Here is a 20,016-nt window from a genome sequence, read left to right as displayed (position 1 = left end):
TACCTTTACCTTACTGGTACAAAACATGATTGATTCTAACCTTGGAGTCATGAATGTGGGTAAAGTTTTCAGTTCTGTGTAGTTGTGAGTATGAGCCTTTTTTCTGGAGCATGGGTAGGCAAACTAAGGCCCGGGGGTCGGATCCGGCCCAATCGCCTTCTCAATCCGGCCCATGGACGGTCCAGGAATCTGCATGTTTTTACATGAGTAGAATGTGCCCTTTTATTTAAAATGCAGTTCTGGGTTATTTGTGGGGCCTGCCTGGTGTTTTTACATGAGTAGAATGTGCACTTTTATTTAAAATGCATCTCTGGGTTATTTGTGGGGCATAGGAATTCATTCTTTTTCTCCCACCAAAAATATAGTCTGCCCCCCCCCCAAAGGTCTGAGGGACAATGGACTGGCCCCCTGCTGAAAAACCCACCATGCTTGCGTGAATTTACTCCCAATAAGTATAGTACTTGTTAACATGGTTGCATTGGGTCTGATGTCCTTTCCTCCATATGGTTATCTGGCCCACAGCATACTTTGAATTTGGAGGTCACTTATTAATTTGTAAATACCCAAATTAAAGGATTTAAAAACCAAAGGAAAAGCCATTTAGGTTTTTCAGAAGAAAACAGCCAAAGAAAAAGCAAAAGAGTAGCCTCAGGGAAAGTGGAAAGGAAACACTTTCACAAATATATTAAGCAGACACTGGGATTCTTATGAAAACGTCAATTGCATTAATAAGTAAAAATGAAAAAGGTCACTAAAATTGCCGGGCTAATGAGCTATTATTTTGCATGCTTTTGCTCATAATTATAGTCGGCTTGACTGAGTTGAAGGATTCACTTTAGTAACTGAAGACGAGTTATGCAGAAACCATTTTTAGTGTATGTAGTTTGAGAAACTACATGTTGTGTGTGCATATTTTATTTAAGGTACTACACCATTAAATAAACCCTTAGGAATATGATTGTCCCGGGCTACCTCTTAAGAGAAGAACTGTTGCCATCAAAGCAAAAGTGGTTTGGTAATATCCATGTTTTGCAGTCTGTACTCTTCTACTAAATAGGTATTTCAGAATCCTTCTAAATCAGTGCAAGCGGGGGGGAGGGGGGGCTTGGTAGTTCCACCACCTTCAGAAGTTCCAGGGTGGCAGTGGTCTGGAAGAGGGCATTCTCCATTTGATTCTCCCTATGCTGTAGAATTCCATCCCCACAGGTGCACCGGGCACTTTCACTACATAGATTTTGTCATAAGCTGAAGATGCACCGGGTAGGCAGCTGGAGTGGTTCAGATAATTAGATGTGCATGACAGAAATCTGAACATCTGAAACAGCCACTAGAAAAAGGTAGCCTTAAGTAAAACAGAAAAGGAATTGTTTAGAATGGGCATTGTGGAATAGAACAAGAACTAGTGGGACAAAATTATGGAAGCACCACATCTCAGCCCTAAGCATGTTTACAGTTACATCCTGCTGACTTCATTGGTTCTTATTTGCAGTAAGGACACTGGCTGTTGCCTGCTTATGAGAACAATCTCTGAAGCCTGTGGGATTTGAACTTAGCTTCCCAGGGGATGCTGTTGAGAGTCTGTCAACAAGGGCATTCGAAATATACAAAGCTTTGGATTATGGGCTGTAATGGTAATAGCCGGGCATTGGCACCTTTGCCACTAGGATATCCTTCTCAGTCTAATAATTTTGGTCATTATTCATTCTTTTTTTCCAATGCCATGAGTCAAACAAATGTCGACCTCCGGTCCACCTCCACCAAAACCCTACCGATCAGCCTTCCAGTTCTGGAATCATTGGCCTTGGACACAAACAACCCCACTGGAGCCAGGAGAAAGAAATCTTATCACCTTTTAATTTACTGGGCTGACTCAGTGCCAGAGCAGCAGTTAGAGGCATTAGAGCAGAGACACGACCGCTGTGTCAGAGCATGAGCAGAACCAGGGTATCTGGTTACGCATCCCCCCCCCCCCACAGTGAGCCTTTAGCTGGAGCACTCACAACTTCAGTTTTGTCCCATTCCATGATCCTGCAACCGGGAAGCAGAAGGGAAGGCACCTCCGCCGGGATGCCCAGTTACCCCATTTGCAAACACTGGATATGACTGGGGACAACCGTCCAAAAAGGACATTACGGTATCAGCAGACACTGGTGAGTACACTGGTGTTGCATACTTCTCATTTACCTTGGGCACTAGCCCGGGAGCCTTCAATTGTTGTCTCATACCCCATAATCTGCCACTTGAGAACCACTGATTGGGATGCCTTTAGTTGTCCAAGCATCACGGAAAACTAGTGTAAAACGTGAAAAGTCATTCCTACACTTTCTGGGTGGAGTGAAAATCCTTTGATAGTTTGAGAGGCAAAAACAAAACAAAAGAAAAACAGAGTCTCTCCCTTCCCAAACAGATGTCTAAGCAGTTAAGTTCACTTAAGAGATAATTTGCAGTTTGGTTTTTGCCTGTGCTGGATTGGGAGGTAAGGTTGTTTGAGGTTCGAAGTTAGAAATATTGCCATTTAGCTTCCAGTTGAGGTGAAGAGTTGCCCCAGGATAAGGAAAAGGCAATAAAACTAATGCTTGAGTGCTTCAATCTTTGTAACGCCCGCTGCAGTAAAATTACTCTTCTGTCTTCCATGTATTGTGCTGGCAGCTATAATGTTTGGGTGGTTTGAGGTTACATTAGTATTCTGTTCTGTGTTGCTAAGCAGGAAAACGTTCAGCTCTTAGATTCTGGATTCTGTTTTTATTTGTATAATTATGGAAGATTACTTTCTCCAGGGAATGCATGGGGAATTACTGATGAATATTATAGAAGGTCTCTTAGCTACTTCTTTGAATGATGACTGCCAGTGACCTGTATACTGTATTGCAAAATAATGAGTGCTGTTGTGCAGCAATGATTAAGCAGTTTGCTCAGACGGGCAGTGGTTATCCAAGGTTTGGGGCAGAGGTCTTTCCCAGCTTGTTACTGGAGAGTCTTTTAACTAGCAATACCTGAATGGTGATTCTGTTTGCTGCCTTAAGCATGTCAGTGCAAAGGCATTACTGTATTATCAATCTAACAAATTAAATTCTCAATACTCCAGAAAAAAATTTAATGATTGAATCACAAGAGATGGACAGATAATGTGGGGAAAATGGTTGCATGACACATTCATTGTATTCACATGTTTTCAGATATACCATATGCTGAGAAAATCTTTGCTATGCACCTTAGAAACTGTGTTAGAAACTCATGTATAGAATCTAGGTGCCAAATGACTCCTTAAACCAAGTTTGCAGTCACCAAAATGGAATGTCTAGTTGCCATTTTGGGGCAAGATGGCTGTAAATTCTTATTTTTCAAATGATGGACTGACTGATTGATTCTCAGTTAAATACCAGGATAGAGCTAAGAGCTCTGAGAAGAAAAGTCACAGAAAAAGCATTTGGCTCTTGAAATTCATTTTGAATGGTGCAGGTAAAATATAACTGATAAAATTCTACAGGCTGTGGTATTAGTGTGTGAAAACAGTCAAGATCTAATGATCCCCAGGCATGTACCTCCAGATGGTGGAGATGTCAGGCACCCTCCTGGTGTCCAGCTATCTTCACTTGGTTGCAAGTGGCCGATAGCTCCTGGTTAATTTCAAACACTGGTTAGAAACATAACTTACTACTTAAATGTTTTAGTCGTAATGGAACAAACTGATAAAAACGTTGGAATTGTATTGGTTTGTAAATTTCAATTAAAAATAAGCCAGTTACTGGCAAGGGATATCCTTTCTTGGGGCAGGATTTTGGACTAAATAGCCCACTGCAGGCCTCCCTACGCCACACCAAACAAGAACCCTTCATGCATTCTCAATGGTGTACATTCATTTCAGTGGATGCGGTAGATTTGTGGAAATGCTGTTGGTGTGTTTGGGCAGTGGCGTTTTGTGGACACAATAAAGGTCCCATGCCCATTAAGAGTTCAGTGGGATAGTGTTCATTATGGAAAGGATCTTAGAGTGGACCTACAGTTAAAATAAATTAGTTGTACGTCTGCAAGACTGCGTTATTACAGGTTACCTGAACAAGCGATATTTAGCAGGTCCTGAGAGAGACTGACAGGCCATAATTCATAACATAGCAATAACTCAAGGCAGTTTTATTGCATTACAGTTAATGCCAAATACCCAGAAAAGCTTCAGCTTGAAGGCAGGGATACTTTGTGCCAGCTGTCATCTACTAGGCTCATTTTTTAAAAAAGTGAAAAAAAAATACTATAATCATCACCCAAAGAATTTAATCACATTGATTTATTCACACAAAGTGAAGCATTTTGGCATAACTGTTATGTGGGTTGGGCTATGAATAGGTGTAAGTTTCTTCTTCAGCTGGGATATTTGGCCTGTAAGTAGGGGCTGGCTCAAACCAACAAGCAGTACTTGTGGCTATGAGGGTTGCCAGGTTAATTGGTATAATTTCTTTGGGGGAAGAACAATTGTGCTGATATTAGCCAATAGTCCTTGCTGCGTTATTAGATGCCTGCTGAATACTCTCCACCCAGAGACTTGAGTTGGCATCTGTCTGTCTTGAGCAAGTGTTCCTCCAGGGGTGAAGTCAAGCTGCTGTGTTAATTTAACTAATAATTTTTATTATTATTATCTTATTACCATATGTAACTAACTATACATGCTTTTAAAATCTTGCTGATTTTATCTATTTACTGATAATTATATTATTTTTGTATACTGCTTAGAGATTCTTAATGATGTTTACTGTTTTTTTCTAAATAAATAAAAGCCTTCCTGTGTCTGCAAACAGAAAAACTCAAGACGGTGAAAACATGCCCCTTTCACCCACAATATGGAGGGAGTAACTGCTGTTGTCATGTATTTTTACATTTATTTTATGAATTTGTTCTTAGTTGCCTTGAGTGCTTTTTTAAAAAAGCAGAAGAGAGGAATTTAAATAGTATTTAATAATAATAATAATTGTCATGCAGGGCAGCAAAAATAGCTTGAGCTGGCTCTGCTGTATATGAAATTTACCACTGACTCATTTGTGTTTTGGAAATGCATTTTGAGAACGGCGACTCTCTCTGTGACTCTGGTGAGCGTAACGTTCAGTAGACCAGACACCAGTCTGAACTCAACCGCTTTCATGCAAGCATCTCAAATGCAAAAGAGAAACACTGGCACCACTTTATGACACATTCCGCTTGAGGCCACATACCCTACTTTATAGAGGTATGTCCCCTGTTTGGAGAGTAGAGAGGGTTTTGAAGTTTCCCCATTTAACACCAGGGTAGCAGGCTGAGGAGGCACATAAGTCACCTTGTCATGAACTTCTTCGCTATTGGAAGAGTCCTTGCATTTCTGCTTAAATTTCTGTAATTTATAAATCTGCATCTATACTTGTAAACTAGTATATGTACATATTCAAATCCGTGCCCTCTTTTGTCTCTTTTTGGGAGATTCGTTTCTTCAATGTTGGCATTGTGCTAGTGACCAAACTAAGCTAGAGACTCCAAGTTAATCGGGACTAATGTGGAATTTCAGTTTCCGGTGTTCATTATGGATAGATCACTTCCTTGTGAGGTTTAGACATGTGATATTTTTGACTTTCTACACGAGTGGTGGACAGGTTATAACAGCCACCTCCAGAGGTTCATGGATTCCTGAAGGGCACTGAAGAGTTTCCAGTATGCAAAGGCGGTTCCCTTGTTGAGCCCTGATCACTCTGTGTGGAAGTTGGAGATGACCTGGTAGAAAGGGAAAGGCCATGTGAGAAGCAGAGGTAGAAGAGATTTTTGATGGGCTGTACAGGCAATCCCAGTGCATCTTCTTTTGACGCCCAGCTGTTGCTGGACACCCTTTTAAAAAGTGATAGATGAGATCTTATTAAAGCTCCATTTAGACAGTCCACCACTTCCCCCTCATGCTTAAGACCTCACTGGGGTGGCCACTCCCTTTGCTATTTCAAAGTTGCAGGAACTATTTGCCATCTTAGGGCTGTTTGGAAGCTTTATCCGGCGCCAAATGCAGCTGTCCATGTGTCAAGCTATATTTCTTTTGGGTGTTGGGTGTGTCCCAGTTTCTGTGCCATAAAGGAATGGCAGCAGAGAGTTCTCTCAACGGGTGGTGTAACAAATCTACTCCACTTGCTGAAAACAGCTGATGCCATTTTTACATAAACTGTTTTCATTTGTACATCCATATAGGGTGAGAGAGGATCTACCTCATTCAACCCTAAAGCTAATATTGCAATTTCAGCCTTGTTAAAAAGTGCAGTAGTCACATGTAAGATCAGGGAGGTCTTTATTTCCGAACACCTTAGAGTTGATGCAGACCATCTCCAATCTAGAAATGTATGTCAGGGCTCTATTGATCTATTTGTATGGCATTCTGGATATATGTGGTCCTTCATTCTCGCATTTAAAGCCCGAAGTGGGCATTTGTTTAACTAAGAAATATCTCCAGCACTGAGAGATGTTCAGGGAACCAAGATGGCTGAGCTTGGCTGTTGCAAAATACGGTGGCAGACAAATATGAAAGCACTCTGGTAACTTCCAAAATGGATTATTGCTATAGACACCCCCACATTAGTCAAATGTTTAGTCATTAGATGTGCTGAAATAAATGAATATGGCTAACTTAGGTTCATTGATTTCAATTAGTTTACTCTGAATAGAACTGGGCTGAATACAACTCAGTGTTTCCTGTTTGTTATGTTCCTATTTACTATTGGATCTAATATTACCCAGCTGATAGTTTGACCACATGGAATGCTCATTGTCTTTCAGGTCTGAGCACAGGCAATAGAGAGTTAAGGTGTGCTATAAAGCAATGAAGTAGCAGCAGCAGCAGCACTGAACATTTTAAGAATCCTAAGTTACTCCTGCAGGAACAAGGGCAGCAGCAAAGTCTCCATTTGGTTGCCGGGATAATTTCAAGTTGTTAACAGTCTCTCAGGTTGCTTCCAGTCAACCTGTTTGTTGAGCATTCATCCTGATTTGCTTGCACAAGATGTGCAGGGAGGTTAGATGAGGCAATTTAATGAGCAGTCTTTCTGAGTTGTTGTACAAGAGCACCAAATCAACTTTTAATTGTGTGCAAGCTGAATTGGCTGGAATGTGATTGAATCCCACTCCAAAACAGTGACCATCTTGTTAGTGCCCTCTGAATCAGGTTTGACTAATTTGCACTAAAAAAAGGCAAACTTACTGAATGTGCCGCTCCCATGTGACACTTCTTACTTGATTAGGCACTTCACCTGAGTGTTTCCAGCCGTTATATACCAGCTTCTTAAGGTGTAGGGTGGCTTTAGAGTCCCTACCTCCCTGCAGCTACTTCGTTCCACACTGGGCAGCTTGAAAAAGTACCACTGAAATTTAGGTAAAGGTAAAGGACCCCTGGACGGTTAAGTCCAGTCAAAGGCAACTGGGGTTCGGCGCTCATCTCATTTCAGGCCGAGGGAGCGGGCATTTGTCTGCAGACAGCTTTCCGGGTCATGTGGCCAGCATGACTAAACTGCTTCTGGCACAACGGGACAGCATGATGAGTGTCAGAGCGCACAGAAATGCCATTTACCTGAAATTTAGGTACACTGGAATTTAGGTCACCTTCATAGAGAATATCAAGCTGCTGTTGAGCAGTTGTGCATGCATGACAAGGAGCTGCGGTTGAGCAGCTTCTCAAGAAGTCGCAGAGAGACTATTGCAAATGCATAAACCTAAAGTGGCTATTTGGCTCCCACACTTTATCCAAAATCACTCTGAATATTCAACTTTGATTCCTCCTTCCTTCTTTGAGCTGCCCTTTGTATGGCTTTATTATTTAATGCTAAAAGGTGTATCCTACCAGCTGGCCCGGATATGGCATCTAACCAACAACAGGAATAGACGTGCAATAAAAAGTGATTCAAACAATAAAATATTAAACAAATGAATTATTGAAGCAACCTTACAAAGTATTAAAAACAGCCAGCCAGCACTGAAAAAAGCTTTCCAAACAGCCAAACTTAATGTGTGGCAGATTCTCATGATCCGGAGCCCTGATTCGTGCTGAAAATAGAAGTAAGCAGTGGGAGTGAACACTTAATCTGGAGGGGAGAAGCAGAAGGCAGGGGGTGGGTTACTTAACCCTTACCCTCCTGCTGCTGTTCCCCTGCACTTCCTTCCCCCATCATTCCTCCCCAACAAGCACATCTATGCTTTGATAGCCATTCTCCTCCTAGCTTGGTCCTAAACAGGAATATATTTACTAGCTGCCTGTCAGTCCTCAGTGAACTGTCCAAATTGGCCTCACTCATCAGGGAGTAAACTGAGGAGGAAATCGTTTTGTGTTGCTGCTTGTCTTGTCTCTGTCAGTGAAGCCACCTGAGGCAGGGCCTCATCTGAAATTCTTAGCATCCAGGGAGCCACATTGGACATTCACACAGGCTTCAAAGCTTGACACCAAAGGGTGAATTGAAACTAACTGGGTTTCACCGAAACTCTCTTGAGGACAGGTGAAACGTGCTCACTTTTAAATACCTGGCTGCTGGGTTCTAGATAGCCAGCCAGCTAAACAACAAATTGAATAATTATGTGTGGGTGATGGCTGGCGGGATGGCTGCCTTCATTGAGGAGGCTTCCCCAAAAGAGCAAAATGAGAATCTGATTTCAAATGATAGATAACCTAACTTGTCCACGCAATTTTTTAAAGTATCTAGGTCTGCACTGCGCTGTCATGTGCAAACAATGGAAATAAAGCCCCAAAGCCATATTCAGATATGTTGGTCATGCCCAGTGGATCCCCTCTGAATAGGGCTAACATTGGATTCAGCTACATATCTTAATTATTTGCAATGTAATTAATTCATTGCAATGTGTATGACAATCATGAAAACATGTTTGCTTATTTCCTTGGCCTCAAAAATATGAGATTCAGTGTCATTTTCACTCTTTCAACGGCCATATTTCTTTTTTTTATAATAATATTTATTAAGTTTTTGTTTACACAATAAAAAACATACATAATAACATAGTATTTTCCAATATCCACATTTCATTCTCATCTTTGGACTTCCTCACATCTCTTGTTCCTGCATCCTAAATTCATAAATTTTACTAGCAAATTATTAACTTGTTTCAATTCATATAATATATTTTTCCAATATTTAAATCTCAGATTTTAGAATTTAAATCACTCTTTTGGAGACTTAGTTATAACAATTTATCCAAAATTTGTCTTTTCTTTCAATTACCATTAGATTTGTATTCCTTGTATCTAATTTGTTGGAGCCATTCTATTGCTAATCTTACATCTTTCTTAACATTCATACAATTTACAATATTTTTGTAAATAGTCCTTAAATTTCTTCCATTCCTCCTCCACCAGTTCTTCTCCCAGATCTCGGATTCTACTAGTCATCTCCGCCAGTTCCATATAGTCCATCAGTTGCATCTGCCATTCTTCCAGTGTGGGCAAATCTTGAGTTTTCCAGCTTTTGGCGATGAGTATCCTTGCTGCTGTTGTAGCATACATAAAAAAGGTTCGATCCTTCTTTTGCACACTCTGGCCGACAATGCCTAAAAGAAAGGCCTCTGGTTTCTTAGGGAAGGTATACTTAAATACCTTTTTCAGCTCATTATATATCATTTCCCAGAAAGCCTTCACTCTAGGGCAAGTCCACCAGAGGTGAAAGAATGTTCCTTCAGCTTCTTTACACTTCCAACATTTATTGTCAGACACATGATATATCTTTGCAAGCTTGACTGGAGTTATGTACCACCTATATATCATTTTCATAATGTTTTCTTTCAAGGCATTACATGCCGTAAATCTCAAACCTGTGGTCCATAACTTTTCCCAGTCCGCGAACATAATGTTATGCCCTATGTCCTGTGCCCATTTTATCATAGCTGATTTGACCGTTTCATCCTGTGTATTCCATTTTAGCAGCAAGTTATACATTCTTGAAAGTAACTTAGAGCTCGGTTCTAACAGTTCTGTTTCTAGCTTTGATTTTTCCACCTGGAATCCTAACTTTTTATCTGACTTAAAAGCTTCTTTAATCTGAGCGTAATGTAACCAATCTCACACTTTCCCCTTTAATTTCTCCAAACTCTGCAACCTCCAATTGTCTCCATCTTTTTCTATTATTTCCCAATATTTCGGCCATTTGGCCTCCATATTGAGTCTTTTCGGGGCCTTAGCCTCCATTGGTGATAACCACCTTGGGGTCTTATTTTCCAATAAATCTTTATATTTTAACCAGACATTAAAGACTGCTTTTTTGACAACATGGTTCTTGAAAGCCTTATGTATTTTAACCTTGTCATACCACTCAACAGCCATATTTCATGACCCCCCTGCAACTCCAGTGCATTGTGGGAAATTTTTGGAGAAGCTTGTTCAGTGTGGAACACTGACCTGACAAAGCCCATCTATCAATGGCAATTGCTTCATGAAGTCATTAGTTGTTATATTTATAGTACATGGCTGGCCGACTAGGACCAGTTGAAGATTTTGACACACTTTTCATAAGCAGCTTCATGTTGAGTGCATTGCAGGAAGTCATCCAAGAAGTTGCCACAACAGTCCTCCTCTTGTTTTTATGGTGTGATTTGTTTTTGTTTGTGCTTTGAGCTCTTTGGTTAACACAGGATAATTGATTAAAACTGCACACTTCCTTCTGTACCGTATTGCATTGAGAGTCAAAACTATAATTCCCAAATGGGAGCCCTGTCCTGATTGCCATCCTGAATGCACCAGGGTACACCTCACTGCTGTTGGTACAATTTGATACCCCAGACATGTGCTTTCCTTGTCAATATTCCTTCACCTAGTTTGCCCGGGAGACTAATTTTGCATGACACTTTTTTCACAGTTCCTGCCACCGATCATCACAGAGGCTTGCATCCAGGTTAGTCAGGTGAAATTGTTCCTGCAAGCTGTCAGTGGCTTGACGTGCCTGGCTCCTTGGAAGTTTCTTTACCGCTGCTCCACAGGAGAGCACTAGGCTCCCAGCGGAGTTTTAAGTCACATTTTAAATTTAAACCCCTCGCATCCTTAAATGTGGCAACGCTCGTAGCTTTGGACCAACTCATTTTACAAACCACATTTCAGCTCCAGTGATGTATAAATAATCGTTCCTGTAGTGTTACAGAACGTTTTGTTAACAGGATTTACTTACTAATTTCAGAAACCCTGTTATTAAAGATTGTCAGTGTGGCACAAGTAAACCTGTGTTTATTCTACAGTAAATCCAAATGAGTTCAAAGGGGCCAACTGAGAAGGGGGCAACTCCAGAATGAAGTGAAGACCAGTATTAGGGAATGTTACAAAGGAGGACCATAATATACTATAACAGAAAACAGAGAGGGGATGAGATATTTTAAAGTGCCAGCTCCTCTTCACTATCTTCCAGAGTCATTCATGCAAGTTAAGTGTGAATGTACATTAAAAAACCGCAGTGCATTTGACCTTCATTGTGCAAATAAATACTTTGCAAAACTGCTTCAACTTTGTGGGGTGGGCATGTCTCCTCTTGGTTTTTGCTGTCAGATAGTGGGGTTGTGCTACATCTGTGAAAGTTGGGAGATGCTTTGGATATGACTTGTTTTTCCCCTGTTTATGGCATGGAGGGTTTGAGGGCAAAGAGAGGTTATTTTATAGGATGGATGGATGGATGGATGGATGGATGGATGGATGGATGGGTTTTTGCTGCACCAAGAGACTCTGGCCAGGAAGCTGAAGGGCCTTGGGGCACAGGTGGCTTTTTCATCACTCTTGTTGAAGGTTACAACCTAGGTTACAGCCTAGGAAGAGAGCAGAAAATACTGGAAATAAACCACTGGCTGCATAGGTGGTATCATCAGGAAAGGTTTGGCTTCTTGGATCATGGTGTCTGCTTCCTTGAGGAAGGACTTCTGGCAAGAGATGGGTTGAACTTCATAACTGTTGGCAAGAATTTGTTAAGATTCTCACAAACCTGATCAGGAGAGCTTTAAACTAAATCCTGAAGGGGAGGGAGACAATATTACAGACAACAGGGGAACACCTAGTACTGGGGATAATTGTGCCATTGATGCACAGAAAACTACCAGAAGGAAGCAGCTAGAAGGAATAACTCATGGTTTTAATGGTCTCTATGCTAATGCACAGAGTATGGGTAACAAACAAGATGAATTTGAGCTCTTAATGCACGAAGGCAAATAAGATCTAATAGGCATTACTGAAGCCTCATCACTGGAATGTAGGAATTGAGGGGGATAACCTGTTCAAAAGGAATAGACCAAACAGGAAAGGAAGAGGAGTAGCATTATGTGTAAAGGATGTGTACACTTGTGTAGAGATCCATGGCCTGGAGCATGGAAGGAAGATTGAGAATATATGGGTAAAAATTGTAGGAGAGGAAAACAACAGTGACCTTACTGTGGGTGTCTGCTATTGACCTCCAAGCCAGACTGCAGATTTAGGTTATGCCTTCCTAGAGCAGATTATCAAACATTCAAATGTTACAGTAGTCATGGGAGACATCAACTACCCCAATATCTGTTGGAACTGAAACTCGGGTGCAAATAATGTACGGTCAAACAAAGTCCTTGATTGCCTCACTGACTACCGTATTTTTTGCTCTATAAGACTCACTTTTTCCCTCCTAAAAAGTAAGGGGAAATGTGTGTGCGTCTTATGGAGCGAATGCAGGCTGCACAGCTATCCCAGAAGCCAGAACAGCAAGAGGGATCGCTGCTTTCGCTGCACAGCGATCCCTCTTGCTGTTCTGGCTTCTGGGATTCAGAATATTTTTTTTCTTGTTTTCCTCCTCCCAAAACTAGGTCCGTCTTATGGTCTGGTGCGTCTTATAGAGAGAAAAATGCGGTATTTCATTTCCCAGCAGGTGGAAGAAGCAACATGGGGGTCATCTGTTTTGGAACTGGTCCTCACCAACAAGGAGGAACTGATCAACAAAGTGGAAGTACTGGATACCTTGGGAGGAAATGATCATGTCCTCTTGGGTTTCATGATGCAGAGGCAAGAGGGAGAGTTGAGTACCGTTGGACATTCACTTTGGGCTTTAAGAAGGCTGATTTCAAAAAGCTCAAGGAACTACTAGGTGAGATACCCTGGTTAGAAATACTCAAAAAGAAGGGCATCCCATTTTATGATTCTTTTCTAATTTACTCAGCATGAACAGCCAGGTCTGGTCAGATGGTTCACCACCTCCCCTTCCCAATATGTTTAATTCTTTCTTTCTGAGGAGATGCTCTATATTCCTCCTTCGTTTATGTCTCTCTCCCTCTCCCACTTTCCCCTGAGGAATATTCTAAATTTGCACACACAGTCACTCTCCATTAGTATATATGTGTGTGAGAGAGAGACAGAGAGAGAGAGAGAGAATTACATTTCACTGCTGTATGCCTCCCTGGCTGCGTCACTGCTGCAAGACTTAGTTCTAAAAATATTCCACCATGCTCTGCTTCGAAGGGGTTGGGTGGGGATCCTCTGGCACATTGTTCTCTCCCTGTGTGCTCCAGAAATGAATATTGGAGGGTGGAAAAGCAAGGGGCAGAACTGACAGGGGATCCCATTGCTAATTCTAGCCTTGGAGAGAGAAAGGCCAACCAGCCGGATGAAGACTGAGCCAAACTATGCAAACTAGGATACAAACAAATGCCAGGTGTTTGCTCCAAGCAAAGTGGAGAAGGGATTGAGCCTTCTCCTCTTGCTGTGGTTGGGTGGGATCAGACATTACATGGGAGTTATTAGAAAGTGCTGTGAACTGCTCTCAAGGAAATATGGCCAAGTTCTTGCACTGCAGGGGTGGGGCAACAAGGGATGGTGCCCATTTGGTGGAGGCAGGCAAGGGTGGAGAGGGGAAATGGTTTATGTTTTCGATTGTCTGCAAGAGGAACTGGACTTGCCCACTTTGCTCCTTGGCCTCCCTTGTCACCTTTCTGTTCACCGAGGCCAGATTTATAATGGTGCAAGTGGTCCAATTGTCAGAGGGACCCAAGTAAGCCTGATGAAAGGAAAGTTATTAAGCAAAATGTGCAGGCAAGCTTCTACATGATTTCTGCAAGATAAGCCAGCCTGATTGCTCCCGTATTTCAGTGTTTTTAGCCAATGAATGAGGTGATAGATGAATTAGTTATTTGAGCAATAGGCTATAGGAATTCCTAGTGCCCTAAAAAGCTACTGTTTTGCATTTTCTTTCCTGCTGCTTTTTAGTGCACTTTTCTTTCCAATCCTCGGGGCTTCAGTAGTTCTTAAAGATGTCATGGAATCACCCTTTGTCCTTTCTTTACTCCAATGTGATTTTGGCTGAGAGAACTTACTCCCTGCAAGTTAATTTCCACAAATGCATAATTTCCCAAAATCCAGTCATTGAGAATTCACGGTAAAGGGAACTTATAATACAACAGTCTATATATTTACCTGCCTTTTGCAGCTGTTTTATGCCTCTTTCTGCATCTTCACAATAGCCATGTGAGGGAGGTTAGGCTGAGCGTTGGTGAATGACCCAAGTTTGGAAGGGAGCAAAATGACAAGAATTAAGTTTAAAACAAGAAACTGCGCGTGCTCAGAGTATTTCCTTTCTGTTTGTTAAGGGTGCTAAAATGTTTTTGCATTCTGTTGAGGGTTGTGAAACTTCACGTGCTCAGGCTATTTTTGGTAACCCACAGAAGCGTATGTAATAAGAAGTTTGTCTCAAAACATATTTTCTGTTACCTTATTTCATGCATTCCTTTGGGGGTGAAGGGTCCCCCTATTATGAGGCCTGCACCAGGGCCCCTAACCGCTTTAACCTGGACTTGTTGACAACACTGTCATAGTTGCCTTTGGGGTGTGCAGGGCTAAGAAAGAGATATCATAATGAAAAGAAAGAGCAGGGAGCCAGCAGGAGCTGTTTAGCTTCTGGGTGAGTTGAACTGATGCATTTAAGAAGCGATTGCTTTGAAGACGGATGCCCTCAATTTCTCTCCCACCCCCCAAAGGCTGCAGGCTCTTCTCAGTGTTTTAGAGGAAAATCAGTATTGAACAAAGGGTTTATTTTAAAAAAATAACTGGATTCTTCCAAATGTATTGAAAGGCATATGGGAAAGAGGACGGGAAAACAGTGTTCTATTAATTGCACTACTATAAACTTCACAGCGCCTTTTCCATTTCATCCCCCCACCCCCAAATCTGCCGGGTTAACTACTTGAGATGAATAATACATCAGGGTTATCATACATGACCTCCACCCTTCCTTCAGTAATATGAGTATAACAAGACTGGGTTATTTTGCATGCCTCTTGTAATATGAGCAGAATAACGCTGGACTTCCTCCACACCAGCATTAATTGTTTTTTTTTTTTTAATGGAAACTGGAAATCACTTGGTTTTGTATGGAATAAACCTGAGCTGGAATGGTCATGAGCTCCTGTCTTTGCTTCTACGTTTTGCTTTTGAGTTGACATATTACATACATCTCAACAGTGCTCCCCCCCCCCTAAAATGTTTAGTGGTACTCTCATTTTGACTCAAGAAAATCACCATTTTATAGTTCAAATCAGGGAAAAATAAATTCAGTAAATGGGCAAAAGTACAAAGATTCACAAGATGTTTAGGGGTCTGTGCCCCCCCTCACTGCTATGCTACAATCCAGGATGCCTTCATTGTTTTCTATGGGGAAGCAATCAACTTTTCCACCAGGGAAGACCAGCAGTAAAGACAAAAACAAACCAAGAGTCCATCAAGGGTGGACTTTGTCTAATGGCATAGATCTGCACTCCTAAACGTCAGTCCTTGCTACATTCCTCGTTTAAAATACTGAAGCTGAGGTGGGAGTCTAGTTTTCCATCAAACAAATAAGTTCGATGAAGCCTGCTCATTTTTGTTTCATACGTCAGGTTCTACAGATATTAGAAGCTTTCTGCTAAAAAAAAGGGGGGGGTAATGGAATTGAAGGAATCAGGCACAGCAGAGGGGACACAATTGAACACCCATGCCTGAGATGACTTAAGTGGTTACTGTTAATCAGTGCTTTTTTCTGAGAGGATGCAGGGGTACGCATACCCCTAAACATTTTGTGAATCTAAGTTTGGCCTCATTGAAGGGCAGTATTTCAATATGAGTAGGAAAATGAGAGTACCCCTAAACATTTTTTTTAGAAAAAAAAGCACTGCTGTTAATTCAGACATACAGTGGCACCTCAGGTTAAGAACTTAATTCGTTCCGGAGGTCCGTTCTTAACCTGAAACTGTTCTTAACCTGAAGCACCACTTTAGCTAATGGGGCCTCCTGCTGCCACTGTACCGTCACTGCTTGATTTCTGTTCTCATCCTGAAGCAAAGTTCTTAACCCGAGGTACTATTTCTGGGTTAGTGGAGTCTGTAACCTGAAGCGTATGTAACCCGAGGTACCACTGTAATAGTCATGTTAGTGGCTCCACAGTTCACCGCAGGAAAACGCCAATGAAATAAATATGGCAAGGTCTCATTCTTACACTCATACCAAGCAGGAAAGAGGGGGAAAAGATTCCCCGCCCCCATTAATGTGTTAGTCTGCAACAGACTAACCAGGCTTCCACTCTGGCAATCAAGCTGAAACTCTGCAGGACTGTTTTGCAAGAGAATACATGTCGTTGTCACAGGAAAAGAAGATTAAACCTTCAAGAGAGTGTCGTTTGAATCTCCAGTGTATTGACCCTGTGACATGGATAAAAATATAGGTAGTCTCTAGGAAAAGTCAGATGTTATCTGAAACGAGGAGAAGGATGACCTTCTCTGAAGGAGGCACTCAAGACACTTCATCATCCCATAGTATCAAATGTATATTGTCAAATGCATTTGGTGCACCTAGGGAAAGGGCAATAAGTCTCTCCGTACGCGAGAGACCAACTTTTCATTTCTCTTCCTATCCCCATAAGCTTCTGTTCTGATTAAGTTTAGGTGAAGTCAGGAAGTGTCTGACATCTCCAGGAGCCAAATCGGGCTCCAGTAGGGAGGCTATCAGATTACAGCCCTGAGCAACTTTGGACCAGGGAAGCAATATGTTTGAGGTTGCTATGACACTGGCTGCCAAGCAACCCACAGCGTTTTCACAAGTGGTGCTAAGACACTTGTGAATGTTGCTAATGCAGGGCAGAAAAAGCAGGAAGGAGTCAACTTGAAACGGAACGTGCATTGCAGCGATAGATTCGAGGAAGATAATGGCACAACAAATACAATGGCATGCAGACATGAAGGAAAACTCTGTTCTCTCCCCCCCCCCTCAATTAATGATCAGTTTCAGCTAAATGTGGTTCATATTGCTGGTAGGAAAACCGCTGTCATTTCATACAGAAGGGTATATTATCCACTAGTCCGGGATACAAACCTGTAAACTGCAGTCCTCACTCTGGGAATAAGCACCATTGAATTCATAATTTCTGGATTGACATGGTTAGGACTGCAGCCTTAAGCTCCTTTTAATAAAGGTTAATTGAGAGAGGGAGAGGATGCCCCCTCTATCTCCTTTCTCCACAAAGTGCCTAATTTTATACACCTCTGTTATGCTTCCCCTGATGTGTCTTTTTGAAAAAACTAAAAAGCCCCAAATGTTGTAACCTTTTCCCCCAAGGAGAATTCCTTTAGCCCTTGTTCATTTTGGTTGCTGTTGCCACCTCTGCTATATCCTTTCTGAGGTGCAGTGTTCACAATTGTACCCAGTAGTCATGACATAGGTTTTCTTGCAGAAGGAGACAGGTTGCAGATCTTAGCACCACTTTTAGAATGTTGTTGTTGTTTAGTCGTTTAGTTGTGTCCGACTCTTCGTGACCCCATGGACCAGAGCACGCCAGGCACTCCTGTCTTCCACTGCCTCCCGCAGTTTAGTCAGACTCATGCTGGTAGCTTCGAGAACACTATCCAACCATCTCGTCCTCTGTCGTCCCCTTCTCCTTCTGCCCTCCATCTTTCCCAACATCAGGGTCTTTTCCAGGGAGTCTTCTCTTCTCATGAGGTGGCCAAAGTCTTGGAGCCTCAGCTTCAGGATCTGTCCTTCCAGTGAGCACTCAGGGCTGATTACCTTAAGAATGGATAGGTTTGATCTTCTTGCAGTCTGTGGGACTCTCAAGAGTCTCCTCCAGCACCAGAATTCAGAAGCATCAATTCTTCAGCAATCAGCCTTCTTTATGGTCCAGCTCTCACTTCCATACATCACTACTGGGAAAACCATAGATTTAACTATACGGACTTTTAGAATATGCTTGCCATTACTGGCATGACCAAGGGCCCAACCTTCAGGGCTCAAGTGTGTCATCAAGGCTCCTTTCTCAACCCTGATCCTTTCTACTCGAAGGTGTTGAGGATTGAATCTGGAGCCTTCTGCCATCCAACTCTGTGCTCTGCTAATGTGGCCCCTTTCTAAATGTACAGCTACCCAGGGATGCTCCCTGACAGCCCACATGGCCAGCAAGAGACAGCATACTTTGTGCATTCCGAATGCCTGGCTTCCTGGACGAAGCTCAGGAGTGCCCCAGGACAAAAGCTGCCTGTTTTTTTTCCTCTGGGGAACTTCTGACATTCCTGATGCCACCTGAATGACAAGCCCATCCTAGATGAACAATGCAACAAGGGGACAAAGTTCAGCTATTATCAATTATACATCCTCTTCCAAATCCGCCCTCTGCGTAAGTTACAGCCTTGAACGTGTCGCAGATAAGAAGATAAACAAGCGACGTGACGAAAGACTGATTTAGAGAATGTAAGATCTGCTAGTATATTCACAGTGAGTTTTGAAATTGGGGAGGCTTCCCTTGCCTGCTGCCATCCAGATGTTTTGAACCACAGCTGCCATCACTCATGGCTGCCACAAGTTTAAGAAGGCTGATCCACACCAGTCATTGTGTTTAACACTTTCCTGTGTTGCTATATTTTTCTCAAACTACTCCTTACAAGATGTGGATGGTAAAATGTGGTTTTTATGTGGTTAGTTACAGAAGCACAGCACCTGCAGACCCCACTCCCGCCCCTATTTCTTAACTCTATCTTTTATTACATTTATAAACTCCCATATCCTGTAGGATCACAAGTTGGTGAACACACACCACAACAAACTAATTCAACCATCGTTTGTTTTTGTAAAAAAATCACACTAGTCCAACAAAAACAGTTCAGTAGCAGCAGCAGAAATACTGTATTTTTTGCGTTATAAGACTCACTTTTTCCCTCCTAAAAAGGAAGGGGAAATGTGTGTGCATCTTATGGAGCGAATGCAGGCTGCGCAGCTATCCCAGAAGCCAGAACAGCAAGAGAGATTGCTGCTTTCACTGCGCAGCGATCCCTCTTATTGTTCTGGCTTCTGAGATTCAGAATATTTTTTTTCTTGTTTTTCTCCTCCAAAAACTAGGTGCGTCTTATGGTCTGGTGCGTCTTATAGAGCAAAAGATACGGTAACCACAGCCACTCGCAGACGTCTCCCAAAGGACTGGCTGGAAAGATGTGCTTTAAAAGCCACACACAATCTATATAGGAGGTAGTTGCACAAACCGGGAGGCGGGGAAGGTACCAGAGGGAAGACCCTCTCCCACATCACCACATAGTGAGCCGTGCTTACCAATGGGAACAATGTGCCTCCTCTGCACATCGCAGGGACTGACATGGACGACATGGAGGGAGGCACTCCATCAAATCCCTGGGTGAGTTTTGACATTGCGCTACCACAAATTTTCCATCTGTGCTAAGCGTGTCAGCTTGCCTTACTGAACATTCACTTCTTTCCTTACCCTCTGAGGGGTGGTTCTCACCCCGGAGCCACTTTTGAAGGGTGCTGGGAGAAAGCCCCATGGTGCATGTGGAAGTCTGAGGGGGGTGTCCTACTGCTTGTAGGACTTCTTAGGTGAATCCTACTCGGTGTCTCCTAAGCTGTTTAGGACTTGGTACAACTGAAGCCAGCCCCTTGACTTCGGTCCAGTAGCAAATGGGCAGCCCGTGCCCTGTTTGTGCTGGGTCAGTGTTATGTGATCCCTTCTTGCCGTACCACTTAAAACATGTGCGGCCGCCTTGTGCACCAGCTGCAGTCTCCGGACTGCCCTC

General features: G+C 42.4%; 1 protein-coding gene across 2 annotated transcripts in view; it reads left to right on the top strand.

Annotated features, from left to right (window-relative positions):
* The first annotated feature begins 467 nt into the window (after window positions 1–467).
* The window catches only part of CLCN1 (chloride voltage-gated channel 1), a 111,745-nt gene continuing 92,196 nt past the window's right edge, over window positions 468–20,016 (top strand). For both annotated transcript variants that reach the window (XR_014559328.1, XM_083718586.1), the window contains exon 1: window positions 468–2,150. Coding sequence is in view for 1 of the 2 variants with exons in the window: in XM_083718586.1 (XP_083574712.1) it covers window positions 2,100–2,150 (51 nt within the window). In the remaining variant the exon portion in view is untranslated. The remainder of the gene's footprint in view (window positions 2,151–20,016) is intronic.

Source organism: Podarcis gaigeae (genome assembly GCF_964106915.1).
Source record: "Podarcis gaigeae genome assembly, chromosome: 17".
NCBI classification, from domain to species: Eukaryota; Metazoa; Chordata; class Lepidosauria; order Squamata; family Lacertidae; genus Podarcis; species Podarcis gaigeae.
This window is presented reverse-complemented; position numbering and strand designations above follow the sequence as displayed.